This window comes from Fukomys damarensis, unplaced genomic scaffold (genome assembly GCF_012274545.1).
Source record: "Fukomys damarensis isolate Sample0158 unplaced genomic scaffold, DMR_v1.0_HiC HiC_scaffold_31, whole genome shotgun sequence".
NCBI classification, from domain to species: Eukaryota; Metazoa; Chordata; class Mammalia; order Rodentia; family Bathyergidae; genus Fukomys; species Fukomys damarensis.
Window position 1 is genome coordinate 17,631,241 of NW_022900943.1, and position 21,801 is coordinate 17,653,041.

Here is a 21,801-nt window from a genome sequence, read left to right on the forward strand (position 1 = left end):
AAAAAAAAAAAAAAAAGCCACAGTTCTGTTTGCCAAATATACATAGAGATGATGTCTTTTTAATGATCAAAGGAGCTATTGAAATTTTATTTTTTGGTGCTGTTTATCAAACCCAAGGCCTTTTGCATGTTAGATGTGTGCTGTACATAGTTACACCACTAGCCCCTCAAAATGTATTTTTATACCATTTTCCTAACATTCAAAATTAAGATTTTGTATTAATCACCTAGTATAGCAGAACATACCTTCTTGTTTATTTTTTTTTGCAGACTGGGAAGCAAACCCAGGGTTTCTGCATTGAGGTTGCATACACAAACCTTTTGGGTGTTTGTTTTTTGAGACAGAGTCTTGCTAAATTGTTAAGTTTGCTAGGTTGGGCAAACTTGTAGTCCTCCTGCCTCAGCCTCCACCTCCCAAAATGCTAGAATTATATGCATGTGCCAACACATCTAGCTCCTACACTCTTTTAATCTGTTTAAGTAGTTAGCGTTTAATATCTCAGACTGTTAACCATAGGTAAGAAGCAACCTCTTAAAGACTGATCAGTTTCATGCCAAGTTGGTGAGGTCTTTAGGCACCAGGCTAAGGTCTAATTAAAACTTGGATTGAGCCTAGTAATGGTGAAGAGAGGTCAGGGGATCTCTCCTGACAAATTCAATTTAAATTTCCCTAGCAGGTAGCAAAGGAATTCTTAGATAGTATCACCTCATTATGGAAGGATCCTAAATTTCAAAAGCTAGCTTCATTCTACTTGAGCAACATTTTAAAAATACAATTGTGTAGTAACTCATTTATTTGAATAAATGATGTTATCAATCTAAAACTTTAAAAGGAAATATAAAAATATCTTGTAATAGCCCAGCTTCTTGGGGAATTTAATAGTTTTCGGTATGTTTTCCAGTCTTTTCCTTTTAGTCTCTGTCTGTCTTTATTTTATTTATTTATTTATTTATGTTTTGGTGGTACCGGGGATTGAACCCAGGACGTGCTTGCAAAGCAGGCACAGCGCCACTGAGCCAAACCCCCGGCCCTGTCTGTTTTTAATTGAAAATGTGAAAAAAGATTAAGAGTTGAGGGCCAGGGATTTAGCTCAGAGGTTCTGCCGCTTGCCTCGCAAGTGCAAGGACCAAAGTTTGATCCCCGGTACCAAAAAAAAAAAAAAAAAAAAAAAAAAAAAAAAAAAAAAGGATTAGGAGTTGAAGAAAAGAAAAAAAGGTGAGGATTTAGATAGCTTGTCTAGCAAGTGTGAGGCCCGGGGTTTGGTCCTCAGTACCCCCCGAAAAAAAATATTAGAAGTTGCATAATTACTTTTAATGTATACATGGCTGTTAACCTAAATATCACTCCCTCTTGGATGCTTGTGCTGCATCACACCCTGCAGTGTTTCTTAGTCCTAGAATTGTCGTGGTATCCGTTCATTTTTTCCTGAAGATTTTAAAATGTTTTAGGGGTAGATGTAATGAGTTTTACTAATGTGGGGATGAAACTATATTCCAAGAAGAGTTGGCAGCTTTTTTTTTTAAACAACTGGCAGATTGATGTACTTGGCTGGAATTCACCAACCAGCTTTCACACACAGGGCGGATACTGAGAAGGTGAGCTCACAGATGCAGGTGCGCTCAGAAGATCATTTCCAAGCGGTGGTGGTCAGCTTTACGAAGGCCATGTCTGAAACTGAAGGGCATCAGGACCAGGAAGGGCAGAAAGGGACGACCGGTTCCCACTTACTACAAGAGTGCATTTGAGCTTTTGCTTTTTGTTTCCCTTGAAGAAAATTTTACTGACACATACTAGAAAATCCTAATTTGTCATTTCAATATGTATTTTTTTTATCTGTCTGCAGTTTTCACTTAAAAAGAACAAGTAGCAGAGAACTACTGCTTCTCTTGTCTGAAGTAGCACATAAACAGCCATTCTGAAACACCACCACATGGATCTAATTTATAAGAGCCACATATATATATTTATTTTTGAGGCAGGGTCTCACTGTGTAGTTCACACTGCCCTGAAACTCACTGTGTAGCCCAGGCTGATCTCAAACTCGCAGCGATTCTCCTGCCTCAGCCTCCCGAGTGTTGGGAATTACAGGTGTGTACCACCACGTCCGGCTTACAAGAGCCACATTTAAAAAATCTCTAAAACACTACATTTTGAAGGTGTCTGACACTTGGTCACTTTTTCTAACCCATTACTTGCGTTGTAGCCATAGGGAGCTCTCCAAGATTGAAAAGACATTGTGCCACTACTCTTCCCACACCCCAACACCTGAGATGGCTCAGTATCTAGACTTCCAATAATTATGGCAATGATATAATGCAGTACATAGCTGGTATGTATTTTCTTTTATGTGTTGTGTTAGAGTTGTAAAGCCAGTTAAAATATAAAATCTTCAAATAAAATGTAACCCTTGAAAATTTTTAAACCCTGCATAGTTTAACATGTTCACGATGGGGCTGTAATTCATATGTCTCACCTCCAGGCAGCCCTAGCCACCGGTGGTACATACATGACTGTCCCGTTGGTGGCATAGAACAGTCCCATCAGGTGATACAAGGCCCCCCGATGGGACAGTCACTCATATACTACTAATGGTTCAAGCCAACAGGAATGTGTTAAATATGCTAGACACATAATTTTTTGTAGTCCATATTTTCTGTGCTGTTATTTTTTTAATAACCTGGTGTTGAAAATATACATTCAAAATGCGTGGAAAGCTGAGTTACTACACTAAGTCTGCATGTATTGATCCACCCCTTTCTCCTGCACAGTAATATAAAATATTATTTTACCTTGAACTTCGAAAAAATGCTAATTTAGACATGTATTGAAATTCTAGAAAGGCATGGCTGTAAAAGCACACCTAGAAAACCCTACAGTAGGGGCCTGACTTGTTAAGGAAGCAGAGATCCAGGAGTGGTGGTGCACACCTATAATCTCAGTCTGGGAGGCTGAGACAGGAGGATCTCAAGGTTAGTGGGCAATTTAACAGTTCAATGAGCAAAATATGAGGTCTTGAAATAAATAGGAAAAAAAAAAGCTGGAGATACAGATACAGATAGTGCAGAGGCCCTAGGTTCAAACCTCAGTAGTGAGGAAAAAAAAAAAGGTGGGGGAGGGGGTACAAAGATGCTGAATTTAATAGGCATTTTTGAAAGAAAATTTACAAGTAATAGAAATTAGTGCCTTAATCATGTTAATTGAATGGTGAATCCGTAGTGTAATCACTCTTAGACATACTGAAAAAATGTTTAGGGGCCTGCTGTGGATGCCAGACACTGCTCTAGGAGACAGTGGAGCAAAAGTAAGAGAAAAATCTCACCTGAAAATTCAGTCATTAAAAAAACATTTTATTTGTATATATTTACGGGACAGTCTCACTTTTAAAAACTTGAGTAACAGTGATCATGGTGAACAAATAATTTCGTTTTTTTTTCACATAATTTAGATAACGATCCTTTGGAGTGTTTACCTACTGACTGCATCCTGTGATTATACGTTCCTTTGACCTCATGCCCCTCTGGGAAGCTTATGCCCTCCACCCTGCCGCCCGGCCCCAGGTTTACATACAGCAAAGAGCCCTACATCCCTCCTCCCGGTTGTTTGCTTTTTTTTTTTTAACTGCAAGATTCTGATCTCTTGGAGCCAGATGGTACTGGCCATGGTAATGACCTAGAAGGGAGCACATAGAGGGCAGAGGGAACCACAGGACCATACACAGGATTCCTCTCCATTTGAGTAATCGTTTTAGTCACTAGTTTACCTTTCTTCTGAGCAAACAAAATGGCCTTTTCATAGCCCTCCGTTCCCCAAGCCTAGGTGTTTGTTAGCTGGGAAAAAAAGAAGCACGTTTCTGTTTTTCTCCACCTGTCCTATTAGGTCAGTGCAGTATTGCCCAGTTTGATTTAAAATTTTTGTTTTTGCTTTTTTGTTTGATTTTTTTGGTGCCAGGGATCGAACTCAGGACCTTGTACTTGTGAGGCAAGTGGTGGAACACTGAGCTAAATCCGCTGAAAGTTTTAAATGTAAAATTACATAGTTTTTCTTACTTTTATAAGTCCAGGAAAGTCTTTGGTTTATATAGATTACACTGTATCCTGAGGTTTTAAATATTTGCTATTAAAAACCGTATGGCTGGCTCTTGTTTTCAGTTCAGTCTGACCTGTTTTAAATAGTATGATGATCTATATTCTTAAGTATTCATTTTTACAACCACAGTTTGTTTTATGTTTGCTTTATCTGCATTTCACCTTATGTCTCCTCTGCTTTCTGTTTGGTTGAATTAATTTTATTTTTTCCTCTGTGGTTGTAAAAATTTGACATGTAGATTTAACTTAATGAAGTTAAAAATCATTCAGTAACTTTACTTTGCTCCTGGATAAAACTTGTAGAACAATTTTGACTAAGTCCTCTTGCCCAGTGCTTACTTCTAGCTTATTTAACTTTTTTTAAAATTGTTTTCAGCTTTAATTGAGTTTATTGGTACATTTTAGGGATACAGTACAGTTAAATTCATTGTTGGGATCTTGTACCTCTACATGACAGGTCTTGGTTCTCATTTTTTCCCCTTGTCCCTGCCCTCAGTTTATTTAAGTTTTATAAATTAGACATTATTATTATTATTATAGTTAAATATAGTCAGCATGCATTTAGGCTTACTAGTATAGTATTTCTTTTTTGCATTTTAAGCTTTTACTTCTGGGATTATATTCCTTTCTTAAAATTTTCCTTTGAAAATTATTTTATTCCTAATCTGTGTTAATAATCTGACCTCGGTTTTGTTTTGGTATATCTTTTCTGCCACCTAATTGACAGATTGTTTGTAAAGATGTTCTTCTCCTGTCTTTAGCTTCCATTATTGCTGCTGAGAAGTCAGCTGTCCTAATTGTTCCTTTGTAGTCTTTCTTTTGTCTAGTTCCCCTCAAGGTACACTCATCCTTTTCTGCAGAAAGATGTTCTGCATTTAAGCCTCTGTGGTTTTCTTCTTTTTTAAAAAATTACCCTGCTTGTCATATATTATGTTCCCTGAACCTGAAAACCTTCTGTTCTGGAAGAGATATTAGCTGTTTGCCATTTGGATAGTGAAATTCTCCTTTTTTGTCTTTTTCTTTAGTGTCCTGGGGATTGAACCTAGAGCTTCTTTCTGTCACTGAGCTACCCCTAGCCTTTTTTTCTAGCCTTTTTTCTTCTCCAGGAATCTCAACCTCTTTGATTTTCACACCTTTTTGAGGCTTTGTGCTGGGTACTTTGTTCATTTCTGCCTTACATACAATTCATTGTTGTCTTGAACTCAGTGCAGTACATGATTTAATCCATTGCTTATATAATTTCATTTCTTTCATTTCTAAATTTATTTCTTCGGATCATTTTCTGTGACCTCTTGTTCTTTCACCATACTTTCATTTTTCCCCACTATACTTTGAATATCCCCTTTTAAATTCTTAAAACATGAGATACATATTATATATACTTTTTTCTGTTTGTGATTGGCATTTCTAATGTTTACTGTCTTTGATTGCTCACTTTATATTTCTTTTAACTCCCACTCATGGTAACTTTGTGCACGTGTTTAAGTAGTGAGCTCATGTTCCCTAGATGCATATTTACAAGATTAATTACACTTGTGTTGAAGAATGTTCCTTGGAGAGGATTTACCTTCGCCTTTGTGCCTGTTGGGGTGACTATTAAAATGATTAGTTTGAGGTGTTCCTAGACATCTGTTTTGGAATATTTTTTAGAACAGAAGCTCCAGTGGTCTATACGTAGGTGTTTTCTTCCCTTGCACCCAGTGTTGCTAATGGAGAAAAATTCCAAGTTCCCACAGATTACTCATTAGGCACACCCATTAAGGCCAAGGACTTTAGATTTAAACTGAAAAAACTTGCCTCAGAGTTCACCTTTGATGGGAGCATGTGGGAAAGTGGCTACAAAGTAAAACAGAAACACAAAACACAAATGTTTCAAACTAGATTTGTGGGCTTTTGTTTTTTGTTTTGTATCAGGAATTGAACTCAGGACCTTATACGCGCTTGCGAGGTAAGACGTAACAGCACCACTGAACTAAATCCCTGGCCCTGTTTTGTTTCTAAAAGTCGGTCTCACTGTGTTTTCCAGGCTGGCCTTGAACTTGTGGTCCTCTTGCCTCACCTTTCACGCTAACATGAAATTTTTTTACAAAGGGATTTATTATTACAGTATGAATGATGATAATAAAAGGGCTCTTTTGTCCTTTTTTAGGACACTATATTTGACTAGTTTTCTAGCGTCACTAAGTTGGCCATTTCATGAAAGGAGAGTTTGTATGAAAGTAACAACATTCTGAACAAATATCCACTCCTTTTGGTATCTAGAAAGTGTGAACAAGGCTCTATATACTGAGGCACTTTGTTATTTTTAGCATGGAGACATTTATGGTTTTAATCAAGTTGGTTTTGTTTTTAAAACAGGGCCCAGGCATGGAGGAGCTAAAATGGGAACAGTACACTGTGACCCTACAAAAGGTGAGTTCTGTGTGTATCATATGTTCTGCAGTTGTCTTTTGCCTTTTATAGTTCACGGTGGTTATTTTGGCCCACGCACAGTTTCGTTTTTGTCCTCGTTGTGGTGACTGATGCATTGTTGGCATTAGCTGGCGGCAGTTGCCTTTTAACAAAGATTTGGCTGCTGTTAAATTTTTTGGTTAAGGTCTGCATACTGTAGACCACTTTAGAGATTCCATAGTATGTTCGCCTGTCTGCAGACGGAACAGATTATGAAAGAGAGAGAGGGAAAAGGACGGGAGGGTCATGCTGTTAAAGGATCCTCAGGTAACTTTTACGACTTGCGTAATTTAAATTAAAACATACATACTTTATAACTCCCAAATTAGCTTTAAATGCAAACTAAGTTTGAAAAGATTGGCTTAGGGATCAGGAGACATGTTGTCCCATCCCTGATTGTATTAAGGGCCATCGGAAGTAGAAAGCCACACATAGATACATTTTTACTTAATTTAAAAGTCGTTTCATGGGTATTACCTTTCTTGATCCACTGAAGTAATATATGCAGCTTTCAATTCGTGGAGTCTGGCAGGAAATCAGTGCTTCATTAAAAAAGAAGAATGAAGATGCGTTATGTACGTGTACCAACTCCCCACAATGAATATAATCACGTATTGCAGACGTGTGCTAATGAAAAACAAGTTAGCTCGTTCCTTTTTCTCCTGACAGCAACATTCAAGGCAGGCATGATGGTTGTTAGCCCCATTCTAAAGAAGCATATTAACTGAGAGTCTAAGTCGTGTGTGTGGTTTAGAACGCCACTCCCGGCCTCTTCTTTTTCCCTCTTCTTTTTGGTTTGTTTCTTCTAAATTTAAAAAATGTTTTTTTTTTAATTTTATTGTATCCCATCTCCCAAGTTCCCCCGACCTATCTGCAGAAGCATTTTTTCTTCTATGTTCACTTTTTTCTTGTCCTTTCCTTTCCCCCACCCCGTTCCCCTCCGCATTTGAACACTTTCTTCCCATTTCCCAGCATCCATTACACATCTCAGCCCATGTTTCCACATTCACTTTCTCAGATCAGAGAAACAACGCAATATTTACACATTTCTGTCAGATTTATTTCACTTAAGAATTGGGTCCCAAGGTCCATCCATTGAGCTATAAATGTCCAGAGCTCATCCTTCTTTACGGCAGAGTGGCACTCCATTGTATTAAAAAACACATTTTTACCCACTCATCAGTTTCGTTTTCTTTTCTTTCTTGTTTTTTCTCTCTCTGTTGCTCCATCTTTCTCTTTGTCGCTCTCTGCGCCCCTCTTCCTTACCGGGATCGGAGCCAGGGCCTCGCACATTCTAGACATGGGAGTACATCAGTGATCTTCCTTCCCTGAGTCCCTCCGGGCTCTGTCGCTTTCTTGAAGGATTGTAAGTTCCTCAGAGGGGGAAGTTTCCCTCTGACTCTTAAAACCATGAATGAGCTTTGATCCCTGTTATTAATGAAAATTTAATTTTCAAATTAAATGCTTGTTTAATTAATCCAGGTAGGGAAAAATGTCATTGTTTTGGTGCCCAGCTGCTCAAACTTCTGGGTCAGTAATCTACATTTTTTAGGTGAGGAATGAAGCCTGCTTAGATTGTGCTGACTCCTGTCCATATTGTTGCTACCCACTTGTCATATATCCTTTGAACTGTGGGCCCCAGCTGGAAAAAGTGACGGACTCCTTGGGCTTCTTATAGAAGATGGAACTGACTCTGTTTAAAACCAGATGCCTGGTACTGCCAAATTCAGAGCCTCATGATAAGTAGACAAAAACCCAGTGTGTTTTGAACTGAAATATTCGTAATTAGTCGGCATAGCAGGCCCCACACAGGAACGTTTCTTTGGGGCCAAATATTTTCTTAGATTCCAAGTAGTTTTTTGTATTATCAGCCTTGGTTTATAGTTATACTGCCACATATACCCATATAATGTGGATGAAACTGGGTTTACTTTTATAAACATTGAGATGAAGTAGAACTGTGTATTATCTGGGTTTACTAGCACTCGTTTATAGACCAATCATGGTTGTAATAAATCTTGATTTCCTATCTTCTATGCATGTAGAAAAAGGTTAATGCTTTGCTCTCATAAGATCTTAACAGTACCATAATTTAATGTTTAAAATCCAGGTACTTCTTTTTACCCTGTGTTAAAATGAAACCACCAGTTCATTGAACTTGGAGTTAAAATTAGTTCTCACAGATTCCATTTTAACTGAAATTGTTCCAGCTCAGGACAGATTGACCCAAGCAGGTCCAGTTGTTGCTTTGCACAGCACAGCCCTGTTTAGACAGAAGACATTGTTTCCTTCCCCTGCCCCAGCAGCTTCTCATGATAACTCCATACTCTACTATCCATTTTCTCCAGCTTGTACAAGGCTGTTCCTTTCAGATAAGAATTTCCATTTATAAACCTGTCAGCTCACTACAGTGACACTGTTTTGGTTTTCATTCACTTCTATAAGCCCATCTGTTCCTGAGCTGTCTCTGGTTATTAATTTGACCTTTATTTTATTGAGTGCTTATAGTAAATCCTGAAAGCCACTTACAGAAGGATTTTTTTTTTTTTCTCCTAACTCAAATGAACAGGATTCCAAAAGAGGATTTGGAATTGCAGTGTCTGGGGGCAGAGACAACCCCCACTTTGAAAATGGAGAGACATCTATCGTCATTTCTGATGTGCTTGCCGGTGGACCCGCCGATGGTCTGCTTAGGTTGGTGTCCTCTGTGCCCTCCCCAAGCCCATACCAGCTGTGCCACTGGGCCCTGGACAGGGTGCTCTGGTTGGTGTGTACTTTTTAAAATTAAAAAGTACTTAATGTAACATGAAGTTTTCAAGTCATAAGTAATACGTCATGTTTTAATAATCTCCAAACCTTGAACATCCAGTTTGGGGGGTTTTCCCATGGATGATAGCTACCAACATTTCTTCTAGGTTTGGGAATCGTTTCTGAGTATGGAGTTTTAAGCCCCCGTGCACCCACCCACCGCATCTGCCAACCTCTCAGGGTTTAATTAGGATGGCTGGTCAGGTTGCTCAGTGGTAGCATGGTTGCTTGAGCACACACGAGGCCCTGGGTTTAATTTCCATCCCATCCCTGGAGGGGGAATATTTTTTTTTTTCTTTTGGTACCAGGGATTGAATTCAGGACCTTGTGCTTGTGAGGCAGGCATGGTGCCACTGAGCTAAAACCCCAGGCCAGGAAAAAAAATTTTAATGAGGAAACTGAGTGAGTAGTCTTTCATACAAGAGCAGTGTAAACTTTTAAAACAATTTTTGGGGACGAGGTGAAGCCATCATAGGATTCTGTGATCTTAAAATTTCTCTTAACTCTCTGAGGCAAACTCTTGACCTTCCCTCGAATCAGGCACAAATGGATAATACCCTATTTGTGCTTATAGACTGTCTGAAGCCCACCATGTACTATGGCTAGCAAGGAACTGATAAGGGAACTCCTTTTGGCGCCAGCCTCGTAGTGACTGCAGTCTAAGGAGGGCGGGCCTCTATATCCAGGTGGTTCTCAGTAGACACTCAGAACTGTGTGCTTTCCACTGTCCTAATAAGTTGATGGGACTTAGGGGAACCTAGGGTAGATTTGCTGCTTCTATTCTGTGTAAGTTTTTCACGACCTGTTTTTACTTCCTGCTCACAGAGAGAATGACAGGGTGGTTATGGTTAACGGCACCTCCATGGAGGGTGTGCTCCATTCATTTGCTGTTCAGCAGCTAAGGAAAAGCGGGAAGGTCGCTGCCATCGTAAGTATTGGCTTTACATTTATCTTTGCCTCCATAGCATTTTGCGTTTTTGTTTTGTTTGTACCGGGGCTCGAACTCAGGATCGAACTCACGACCTTGCGCTTGTGAGGCAGGTGGCAGAACCACTGAGCTAAATCCCAGGCCCTGCATTTTGTTTTTATACCTAGAGGAAAACTTCCACTTGCTTCTGAGCATTTGATGGAGTTACATAACGGATAGGCCCACTAACAGTAGTGCTTGGATCTTCAGAACTTTGGAGGGTGATGTTATAGACTGTTAGTTACTTTTCTACCCTTGCTGAGACAAAATAACAGACACCCAAAGTTTAAGGAGAAGGGGTTTACTTGGCCTGTAGTTGGAAGAGGCTTCAGTCCATAATCAGCCGACTCCAAGGCAGGGGTGACAAACAGGCGTGGCAGAGCTGAAACAACATGGTACACGCAAGGCAGCAAAGGTAAAGAGAGAGTTAACAGTGAGAGCGTTAACAGCGTCTCCCTGCTCCTTTTATCTTATGCAGACTACTTAAGGAGGGAAGCGCTCCTAGTGCCCTTGAGCCTAGCCTTGCATCATGAATCAGTTCCAGCTTCACACACTCTAGATCAGCCTATGACCACAGGAGGCTTTGGGGGGATATCTAGACCCAAACCATAACCTAGACTATTGGAGTTGTATGAGGTAACATCCTGGCCTTTCCTTGTCCTCTTTGCTGAGCCACGTTGCAGACATCTTGACAGTTGAGTTCTACTTTCTTCAACACGTAGCTTCTAAGAAATAAGACTTTTACTCACTATAATGCTGTTATCGTGTCTAAGAATTTTTTGTGGGTGGAGGTGGGGAGCCAGGAATCAAACTCAGGACCTTGCACTTGCCAGACAAGCATGGCGCCACTGAGCTAAATCCCTGGCCCATGTCTAAGAACATTAATTGCTGCAATATCATCTAATATCCATATCTCAGGATATCTTTTTACTCCAGGACTAAGCTATATTCCAAGCCCTTTTTATTTTTTATTTTGAGAGAGGGGCCTTGCTAAGTTACTCAAGCTGGTCTTGATCTTGCTACCCTCTCGCCTCAGCGTCCTGGAGTGCTAGGATTTCAAGTATGTCAAGATGGCTATGATGCACTTTTTTCCCTTTCTCTTTTGGAATCCTAGTTCCCACTCACTGCATTTATTTCCTTAGTTCCCCTTAATGTGGAACACCCTGCCCCAGCTCTTATCCCCCACCTTTGATGGCATTAACTTTTAGAAGGGTCCAGGCCAATGATGATGAAGCTTTTAGAGCTTTCAATGATACCCGCTGTGTCACGCCTGCCAAAGGTTTGCCACCACTGGTCTATCTAGCCAAGTAAATACAGAACGTGTCACTTTTTAATTTTCATTTGATTTTTATAACTTGGTACATTAAGGCCCCTAGGATTTTTTTTTACACTTGAGTAGAAGCAGATTTTAGAGGAACTATTATATATATTTTTTATGTGCCCCTGAACACCTCTCCCAAAAGGTCTCCCTTCTTGTTTCCTACCATTTCTTCTTTATTTTACTCATTTACTTATTTATATTTTATGTTTCTCATATGAGAAAAGCCATGTACTATTTAATGTTCTGTGTCTGACATTTCATTTACCACTGTAGAATCAAGTTCTATCCATTTTCCTGCAGTTGGCATGATTTCATTCTTCTTTATGGCTAAGTAATATTTATCTGTGGGTTGATAGGCGTCTGTGTTGTTTTTGCAGAGCTTAGCTATTCCACATGGAGATGCTGTGAACATGAGTAATGCATGTATCACTATAACATATTTAAGCCTTTTAGGAGTACATGCAGGAGAGGTATAGCTGGGTTGTATGGAATTTCTATTTTTAGGGTTTTGAGGAACCTCTATATTGAAAACTGTGGTGGTTGTGTGAGTGTACATTACCCTGACAATGTAGATGCCTCCTTTTTCTGTGCATGCTTGCCAGCACATGTTGCTTTTTATGTTTTGGATGATAGCTGCTCCAACTGGGATAAGATGGAATTTCAAAGTTGTTTTCATTTTATTTTTTATGTACTTATCATTTGCCCATTTTTTGATTTAAGTCATTTGTTTTGGGGGGGTTAATTTTTTTGGTTCTTAATATATTCTAGATATTTAAATAGTTCTTTATCAGAAGAGTAGTGTAAAATTTTTTCCCATTCTGTGGAATGATCTTTTTTTTTAAATTTGTTGATCAGTTTCTTCACTGTGCAAAAACTTTTTAATTTAATGTAATCCCATTGTTGATTTGTGATATTGGGGGTTCAGGAATTCGTTGCATTAGCCTGTGGCTTCATGTGTAAGTATAACTTGAAATCCAGTATTGTGATTCTCTCCCACTTGCTCTTTTTTCTTTTTTAGTACTAAGAATAGAACTCAGGACCTTGCGCCTGCTGGGCAGGTGCCATGCTGCTGAGCTGAATACCCGCCCTCACTTTGCTCTTTTTGCATAGGATTGCTTTGCCCTTCTGGTTCCACGTGTATTTTTAGGATTTTATTTTAAATTCTGTGGTGGTTTAGTCCGTATTGCAGTAAATCTATGGCTTTATGGCCATTTTAACTTGATTATTTTGCTACCCAAGAGCAAAGGCTGGCATTCAGTTTTCTAATGTCGTCTTTAGTTTCTTTCTTCAGAGTTTTGCAGTTTTCATTACAGAGAACTTTCACCTCCTTGGTTAGATTAATTCCTAGGTTTTAATTTTTTTGAAGACATTGTGAATAGAAGAACTGTTTTCCTGGTTTATGGTGGGTTCATTATTGTACAGGAATGCTATTGTTTTTTGTGTACATTTTGTATCCTGGGTAAATTCACATTGTACTCAGAGGTTCACAGTGATCGTCTTACTTTATTTTAAACTTGTATTTTTTTATTGGACCTATTTCCAGATGAGGAACCCCAGGTTTAGTGAGTTGACAGGAACATTGTTTAAGGGATACATGTTTTTCTGGTGCTGTGGATGGAGAAGGTCATAGTTTAATTGAAACTAGAACCAGGGCCCTTGCCTCCCTTCGCTGTTTATTGTCATGGTCCTGCCTCCATACTGTGTGTGTTTGATGACAGGTGGTCAAGCGGCCGCGGATAGTCCAGGTGGCCCCACTCCAAGGCAGCCCTGCCCTCAGCCACGATGACCGGGCTTTTGATGCGATGGACGAGTTTGACAGCAGAAGTATCCGCAGTGGGTACAGCGAGAGGAGCCTGCCGGGCAGCCGTGAAGGGCTTAACCGCAGCTGGGAGGGTAGCCTGGAGAGGGGCCGTGGCTACCACCGAGACCAAGAGCGCGACCGGGGCCGGAATCGCAGCCGCGGCCAGAGCCTGGAGCGTGGCCTGGACCACGATGATCGCCGAGCGCGGGACCGCAGCTGTGGCCGCAGCATAGAGCGGGACTACGAGCGGGACTACGAGCGGGACTACGAGCGTGCCTACCACCAGGCCTATGGGCTGGACAGCCCGTCCGGATCGAGTCACCGCTGGGTCCAGCCGGAGCGGCGCTTCGAGCACCCCAGGAACAGCAGCCGGGAGCACTCGCACAGCCCCAGCCTGGAGCCCCGGGGCCAGCCCAATCCAGACAGGCACATCGGGGTCCTCCTGACCAAGAGCAAAGCCAGTGAAGGTGGGCAGGCGCGATGCAGGAACACAAGCGCTGTTATGATAGTAATGGCTTACCTACGGCACCTGCCTCCTGCCAGGCTGACCTAGAGCCGGGCACTCATTGGCTTATTTCTTCCTCATATCCACATCAGGAAGGAACTGCTTCTCTCTTTGTTTCATAGGTGGGGAAACAGAGGCACAGAAGGGTTCATTGATGTATATGAACTTGTCTCAATGGCAGAGCCAGACTATCCAACCTCGGTTAAGCACTGTGTGTATCACCTGCATAAAATGTAGATTCTCAGGCCCCAGCCCAGACCCAGTGAATCAGAAACTAGGGTGGGCTCCGGAGCCTGTGTTAACAGGCTCTGCTGTTAGCCTGATGCCTCTCAAATGGGGGAAAGCAAAGCAGAAGGCTGTACTGCAGCCCATCGTGTCTGCTCAACCCTAGTGCTATGCTGGGGAAGAACTCTTACAGTCTTCAGAACCCTGTGCCACAGGTCAGGGTAGAGAGGTGTGGGTGCATCCACAGAGGAGGTGGGCTGTGGCTTGCCCACGTGCAATCGCAGCTAGCACTCGCCTGCCAGGAACAGGTGAGGATTCTGAGACTCACACTGGGGAGGTGACTTGCCCATGTCTTGAAGCCATTAAGTAAATGGTAGAGCTGGAGCTCAAACTCCGTGCCCTGGGAGGAGCTGCTACCAAAGGAAGCAAGTAGGTAGGTGAACAGGGCTTTTGAGCCTAGGATCCAACTATTCCTCGCATCACTTCCTCTGACTTTTAGAATTCCTTGTAACAAATCTGTTATCTCCTTTTTTTCTCTAATTGTTATTCTTCCAAGGGAAAAAGGATGAAGGGCCCCCAAGAATATTCAAGTGAAAGAATCTTTGCTTTTTAGTTTTGGAGTTTGTCTTTTAAATATCCTTTCAGATGAGAGGGTTTGTTTTCCTTAGTTTTGATGGCAGAGTTGCATTATATAACTAGATGCCCATTGAAATAACTGAATAGTACAAGGAGAGTAATGGGATCCTAGCATCCAGGCTAAGAAAATAAAGGTCAAAGTTGAGATTGCATCATCTTAGCCCTTCTTAAGGGTGAATCTCAGGAGGTGTAAAGATTTCACAGAACCAGTATAACCATTTGTGAGCAATCAAATTCCATTAGCCCCCAACAGTGGGAAATAAAATGATCCTGTATCAGCCAGGCATGGAGGCACATGCCTGTAATTCTAGCACTTGGGAGGCTGAGGCAGGAGGATTGCTGTTAACTCCTACAGCCAGCCTGGGCTGTGTAGTGAGCTCAATTCCAGCCTACATAGCAAAACTCTGTCTTAAAACAAAACAAAACCAAACAAACCCACACAATTCATCCTGTATCTTTGAGGATGAGAATTTGGCAAGAGACGGCCCGTAGAGAAGTCTGAAACACACATCCCAGAATTTTGAGTTAGTGAAAGCACTGCTTTTTCCATGTTTTCTTTCCTTTATTCCCTCCCTCTTCTTTTTCTTCTTCCTCCTGGCATGGAAAGAACCTTATCTTGTAGACAGCCATGGAGGCACCTAAGTATTAAAAACTTGAATAGAATTTTCAAGGAACATTACTTATTCTATGTGATATTCCCTGAGAAAAGTTCCATTACATCAAACTTTTAAAATATTGCTTACAGGTCACTAAGTTGATTTCAGGATCCACCAATAGGCTACAGCCACAATTTGTAGACATTGTCCTAAGAAACTACCCAAGCTTTTATTGGTCTTAGTAAATCAAGGAAGAAAAGGTGTTATGTCCCTTTGCTGTTTCTCTTTCTTGGCCATTTTGTTGCCCAAACTTGGAAATCATTAAACAACCCCACCACACCACCCCATCTCCCATTTAGAACCCAGAACCCTATGCACATCAGCCAAGTACTCTACCATTGAGCTGCATTTCTAGCTCTTCATTTTTTAAAAATGTTGCTACTTTTGCTAATATGATGTGTTAGCTATCACTAGTTGGGTTTACATAAGAATGAATCTTTGAAGCAGTCTAGCATCAGATCTATATTAAGAAAAAATTCACTCTTGGAAGCTGAGGCAAGAGGATCACAAATTTTGTTTTATTTTACTTTATTTTTTGGTACCAGGGATTGAACTCAGGATCTTGTGCTTATAGGGCAGGCCACCGAACCACTGAGCTAAATTCCCAGCCCGAGGATCACAAGTTTGAGCCCAGCCTGCAAAACTTATTAGCAGGACTCTGTCTTTTTGTTTGTTTTAAAAAAGGACTGGGGATGTAGCTCAGTGCAAAGACCCTGGTTCAATCCCCATTACCATACACATGCACAAAGACAAAAGAAAAGAAAGTATTGTTTATTTATGTAGCCATTACTTGTGATCCTAGCTACTCATGAGGCTGATGGATTGAGAGATCTCAACTCAATGAAACCTTGTCTCAGGATGATAAGTAAAAAGAAGTCTAAGGTTGTAGCTTGGTAGAGAATCCTTGCTCAGGTTTAATCCTCAGTACAGTAAGTCCCTGACTTAAGAACATTCGAGCTGCAGTCTTTCACAGATAAAAATGAACCTCACATTAGGAACATTCCTAGATCAAATTGCGGAAGTAGCTAATGTGTCCGCCTTACCATTTGAAGGTAACTGTAAAAGTAAAAATAGTTTATTTACAGTACTTGTTTATGTGTTTTTGTTGTTGTTGCTGCTGTTTTATGCTTCACATTGTATATTTGTGTCAAAGCTGTATGGAATTCACTTTGTCAAACTTGCGATCCTTCTTCTGGAATGGAACTCTGTCATAAATGGGGACTTACTGTACTGCAAAAAGGAGAGGGAGGGGGAGAAAGAGAGGGAGGCCTGTGCACATAAGGACCAATAGCCCTGCAGACTTTCCACGAGAGTACGGTTTTGAAGAAGGTAGAGGGAATTTATTAGAAAGAAGTTGGTCAGTCCACCTTGTCCCAGCCTGCTGTGGCGGGCTTGACGCTGCCTGTCATTAACTGTCAGGAGTGGGAGCAGATGCGCCCTTGCCCTGTTCATTGATGTCAGTCTTGCTAAAGGGGTGGGCCGTGTGCCTTCACACTTTAATCGTTGTTGTCAAATCTGATGCTCGCAGGTTGTCTGTAAATCATTAAAACTTGCTTGCAAATTCGAAAATATACTTTATAACTTTCCTGAATTATAGAAAGTTACTGTGTTCTCTAGTTATGAGATTTTCATTCAGAAAGTAATTTTATAAATTTGAATGTGCCTATTTTCAAATATGCTAGATTATGAATGGCTTCCTAAAGTAACCAAAATTCTTCCTTATGTGCATTACTTTTTTATTTATTTATGTATTGGTCCTAGGAATCGAATTCAGGGCCTTGCACTTGCCAGGCAGGCACAGTACCACTGAGCTACCTCCCCAGCCCTGTGTATTATTTTTTACATTCTTAATAAGTAAAAATCAGAATAGTTATAGTAGTATTTAAAATTAGTCAACCCTAGTAAATAACATTATTTTTATATCAAGTCAAAGTGCAAACCTTCCACTACCAGCTCTGCTGGTTTTCATTCAGTGCTTTAGCAATTGCCTTGCCTACCTTATTTAATCCCTTTTCATGTGCTGAATGCATGTCCCAAGCACAGACCCCAGACAACCTGAATTGTTATAGATCAAGGTGTATCGTGTGCATGGAATTCCTGTGGGCAACTGATTGTTAGAAGAAGACCATCAGCTAAGATGTCTTGAGGTTTTTTTTTTCCTTCAACATTTTATTTAAAAAGAGTTAATTTTGTAGCACTTACCCACGTGATCTTCACCCAGTTTTACCTGCTGTTGACATTTTGCTGTGTTTGCTTTCTTGCTTTTTCTTTTCTTTCTACTCTCTTCCTCTCCAACCTCTACCCATTTTTCTCACCGTGTTTAAATGAGAAAGCACTTGAAAGCTAATTGTAGGCTGTGACACCTGTTTCCCATAAATATTTTAGCAGGTGAAATCTCTAAAGAATAAGAACCTTCTCCAACACCACCATAATAAGGTTATCATGCTTAAGGAAACAAATATTAACAGCCTTTAGTATGATTCCTTTTGGAATTGCTCAAATAATGTATCCTCCCCTCACCTTATCGGATCAACGATCTGATAACGGTTCATGAATTACATTTGGTTTTTATGTCTGTCTTAATCTAGAACAGCACCCCCCCCAATTGAAGAGTCCAGGCCATTGTCTTAAGAATGTCTCATATAAAAATTTAAGTTTTCATAAATACTGTTAATTGTTCCTGAAAGCCAGACTTTTTTCTGAACAGGTTAATGAAACGCGTGTGTATTTATGTGTTTGTCTCTTAGAGTATGGCCTCCGGCTAGGCAGTCAGATCTTCATCAAGGAAATGACCAAAACGGGTCTGGCAACTAAAGATGGCAGCCTTCATGAAGGGGACCTGATCCTTAAGGTGGGCAGATGGGGACAGGGAACAGCTGTGTGCCTGCATACATTCCTTATCTGCATATCTGCACTCAAGTGCCAATACGAACTGACTCAGTTGATAGCAAGAGACCAGGAGGAACAGCATAGTGGGACGATTTTATCAGCAAATCCAGACCCAGTAGCAGAGTGCTTGCTTAGTGAGCGTGAGGCCCTGGGCTCAGTCCGCAGCACTACAGAACAAAAAGCACACCAGACTTATTGGTAGTAGTGTATTGAACCACCTCAATGTAGTTTCTGTTTCCTAAAGCAGTCATGGCAAACCTTTTAGAGCTTTCAACCATGTATCAGCATAAGTACCCTAGGTTCACCACCACTGTCCTAAACCAAGGAAAGATGGTGGCATATGAACATTGAATGTGTATTAGTTTTGTAAACTTCTCCAGTGAGGAAACGTGTTCCGGGAGTAAAGTAAGCCATCATCTTGGGTTTGGAGGTTAAATGAGCAAACTAAGTGTAGTATGGTTCTTTCATGCTTGTATTTGGGATCCAAGCATGCCCAGTGATATTTAATTTAAAGGACCATTCATTTTTAGTCATCCAGAAGTCCTAGTCCATTTAAATATCTGAGCTGAGCCTTTACATATTTTAGAAGGGGAAAATATGAATTTTTCTACTTAGCTGTACAGAGTTGTATATAATATCGCCATCCGTATACACAGATTAATGGAACTGTCACTGAGAACATGTCTTTAATCGATGCTGGGAAGCTGATAGAGAAGTCCAGAGGAAAACTCCAGCTCGTGGTGTTCAGAGACAGCAAGCAGACGCTCATCAATATCCCATCACTAAATGATAGTGACTCTGAAATAGAAGGTAAGGAAAGTCTTAGTTAGAAGACAGGAGAGCTGTGGATACTGGACCCTCATCATTGTTTACCACAACCATCCAAGCTAGAGGTTGAATTTCCAGCCTCTCTTCTAAACTGTAATTTCCAGAGATAAATGTTTAATAGTTAACTGCTTATGAAAGTATCTGCTGAAATTAGGTTTCTAGTATGAAATTCTGGTACTGCACACTTGGGAACTTCTCGAAGGCTCTTAATTAGGCCACTGAAACCAAAACCTGTTAATAAATAATATATGCAGGCTGGGCACAGTGGCACACACTTGTAACCCCAGCTACCCCAGGGGCTGAGGCAGGAGTTGCACTAGCTGAGTTCAAGGCCAGCCTGGGCAATGTGGTGAGATTCCCCATCTTTAAAAAAAATAAAAAATAAAAAACAGATGTGGCACATGGCAGTAATCCTAGTACCAGGGAAGGTTGAGGCCAGAGGAGTACAAGTTAAAGACACTTAAAAGCTTAATAAGAATTTGTTTCAAAATGTACAGGGCTGATGGTGTAGCTCAGTGGTGAAATACTTCTCCAGCAGGCATGCACAAGGCCCTAGATTCACTAACCAGTACCATTCGCTTTCTTACATTTACTTACGTTTGTTTTTAAAAGTGGGTATTAGTATTTCCAGTAGAAAAGACAATTTAGAGGCAAGTTAAAACATGTAATGCTGAAATAGAGTCAACAAGGCTAATATTGTGATACTCACTGGTTAGTAGTCTAGGTTATCTTCTCTTTTTGAAAGCTATCTATATTCATTCAGCTATAAATTATACATAGAATAACATTTTTTATAAGGTGTAATAATTATCAGTAACAATAGACATGGTATATCCTACTTAATCATCTACTGTTGCTTCTGTATGGGAAAACTAAGAAAAATTAAGTTCTTAAACTTTAAAAACAAGCCTTTGTATATTATGTTTTCAAAGAAATTTTTTGTTTTGTTTTTGTTACTGGGAATTGAACTCAGGACCTTGTGCTTTCAAGACAGGTGTGGTACCACTGAGCTAAATCCCCAGCCCTCACAGAATTTCTTTAAAAAGTCTTCATTTCATTTCCAGCATACCAAAAGTTTGATTAGTTGGTCAGTGCTGTTAATGCAGTGCAGGAAACAAAAGGATGGTGAGAAGTAATCCCAGTGTGTCAGGACTTTACAGTTTGTGTTCTTGCCGGTAAAAGTGTGATTCTCCACCCACAGTTGTGGCAGTGTGGTCTGGGAGCTTGAGGCAATTGCAGGATCTCAGGCCCCAGCCCAGAACAGCTGCATCCGAGTGAAACCCCTGGGTGGTTTTAATGCGCAGTGAAATTAAAAGCACTGGCCTATTTTGGTAAGGACGAGAACATACGTATATGATTTAGGACAGTTGGTCCTCTGTATCCTTGACTTCTGCATGATTAGATTCAGCCAATCACAAAGTGAAACTATTGGGGAAAATAAATTCCAGAGTGTTCCACAAAGCACAGCTTGCATTTCCTGAACTGCCAAAACCTCCTTCCCTCTCAGAGCTCTGTTTTCTGTTGTTTAAGACTTTCTGTTTTCATTGTTATTGCCTAAACATTGAAGAGCACAGTGAATTGTGCAGTATCCATATGGTATTAGGAGTTATGAGTAATCCAGATAGGATTCAGCAGCCTACATACGGGAGGATGTGTGTGGGCTAAGTGCAAACTCTGTGCCATCTCACAGCGGAGACCTGAGTATTGGCAAAGTTTGATTGGAAGAGTGGTCTTAGAACCACTCTGCAGACTCTGAGGAAAGACTGTAATGGAATTTTGACCTTTCAGTAGCAGCTTGGATGGAAAGTGGGATGAAAGAAAGACACACTTCTGAATTTGACTTCCTCTTTATTTCTTTACCTTAAGCTGAACTTTTTTTTTTCCTTTGTCAGGTAAAGACTATTACACTAATATCACCTCTTTGTCTGCTTGTCTTCCATTTCCCATATCTCTTACCCAGAAAACAGTATAATTTCTGGCACATGTCGTAAATATTTTACGAAAAATGTCTCTTAATTTTGAAACCAGATATCTCAGAAATGGGGTCAGTCCGGTCATTTTCTCCAGAGGAAAGACGCCAGCAGTATTCTGATTATGATTATCATTCCTCCAGTGAGAAGCTGAAGGAGAGACCAAGGTAAGATGGTATATATTTTCTCTTGCACACATCACTGCGTGTGTACACACACCCATATTTATGAGCTCCTCACCTCCCGAGACATTAACATGATATGTGCTTTTAAGCTCACGAGAGGACACACCACCAGGCAGACTGTCCCGGATGGGGGCCACACTCACCCCATTCAAGGCCTCAGGGGACATGGAGACCAAAAAGGAACCCAGAAGCCAAGAGGAACCTCCAGGTGAGGCTTTGAGGCCACTGTTTTGGTAGGTGGTTCTGGGGATTCAACCTCAGGTCTTTTCTCACTGAGCTGAACTGTCAGTCCAGTGCTGCTCATTTCCACAGTTGAGTTCAGAAGCGTGTGCTTTATACTTCTAGAGAGCAGCTAAAAGGAGAGAGAGAAATTACAATACATAATTCTTACATATGGAAGAGGCCCTCCTGTGTCGCTATTTTTTTTTTTTTTTTTTTTTTTTTTTTGTTTCGGGCTATAAAATTTTTTTGTTT

At 40.6% G+C, this 21,801-nt stretch overlaps 1 protein-coding gene across 4 annotated transcripts in view; it reads left to right on the top strand.

The window, feature by feature from the left end:
• Tjp2 (tight junction protein 2) overlaps positions 1-21,801 on the top strand; it is a 165,136-nt gene that overhangs the window by 112,320 nt on the left and 31,015 nt on the right. For all 4 annotated transcript variants that reach the window (XM_019204788.2, XM_010605874.3, XM_033757621.1 and 1 more), the window contains 8 exons: positions 6,444-6,497; positions 9,106-9,230; positions 10,170-10,272; positions 13,351-13,900; positions 18,203-18,306; positions 19,001-19,154; positions 21,201-21,309; positions 21,417-21,535. In XM_019204788.2, coding sequence (XP_019060333.1) covers positions 6,453-6,497; positions 9,106-9,230; positions 10,170-10,272; positions 13,351-13,900; positions 18,203-18,306; positions 19,001-19,154; positions 21,201-21,309; positions 21,417-21,535 — 1,309 coding nt within the window. In that variant the 5' untranslated portion in view covers positions 6,444-6,452. The remainder of the gene's footprint in view (positions 1-6,443; positions 6,498-9,105; positions 9,231-10,169; positions 10,273-13,350; positions 13,901-18,202; positions 18,307-19,000; positions 19,155-21,200; positions 21,310-21,416; positions 21,536-21,801) is intronic.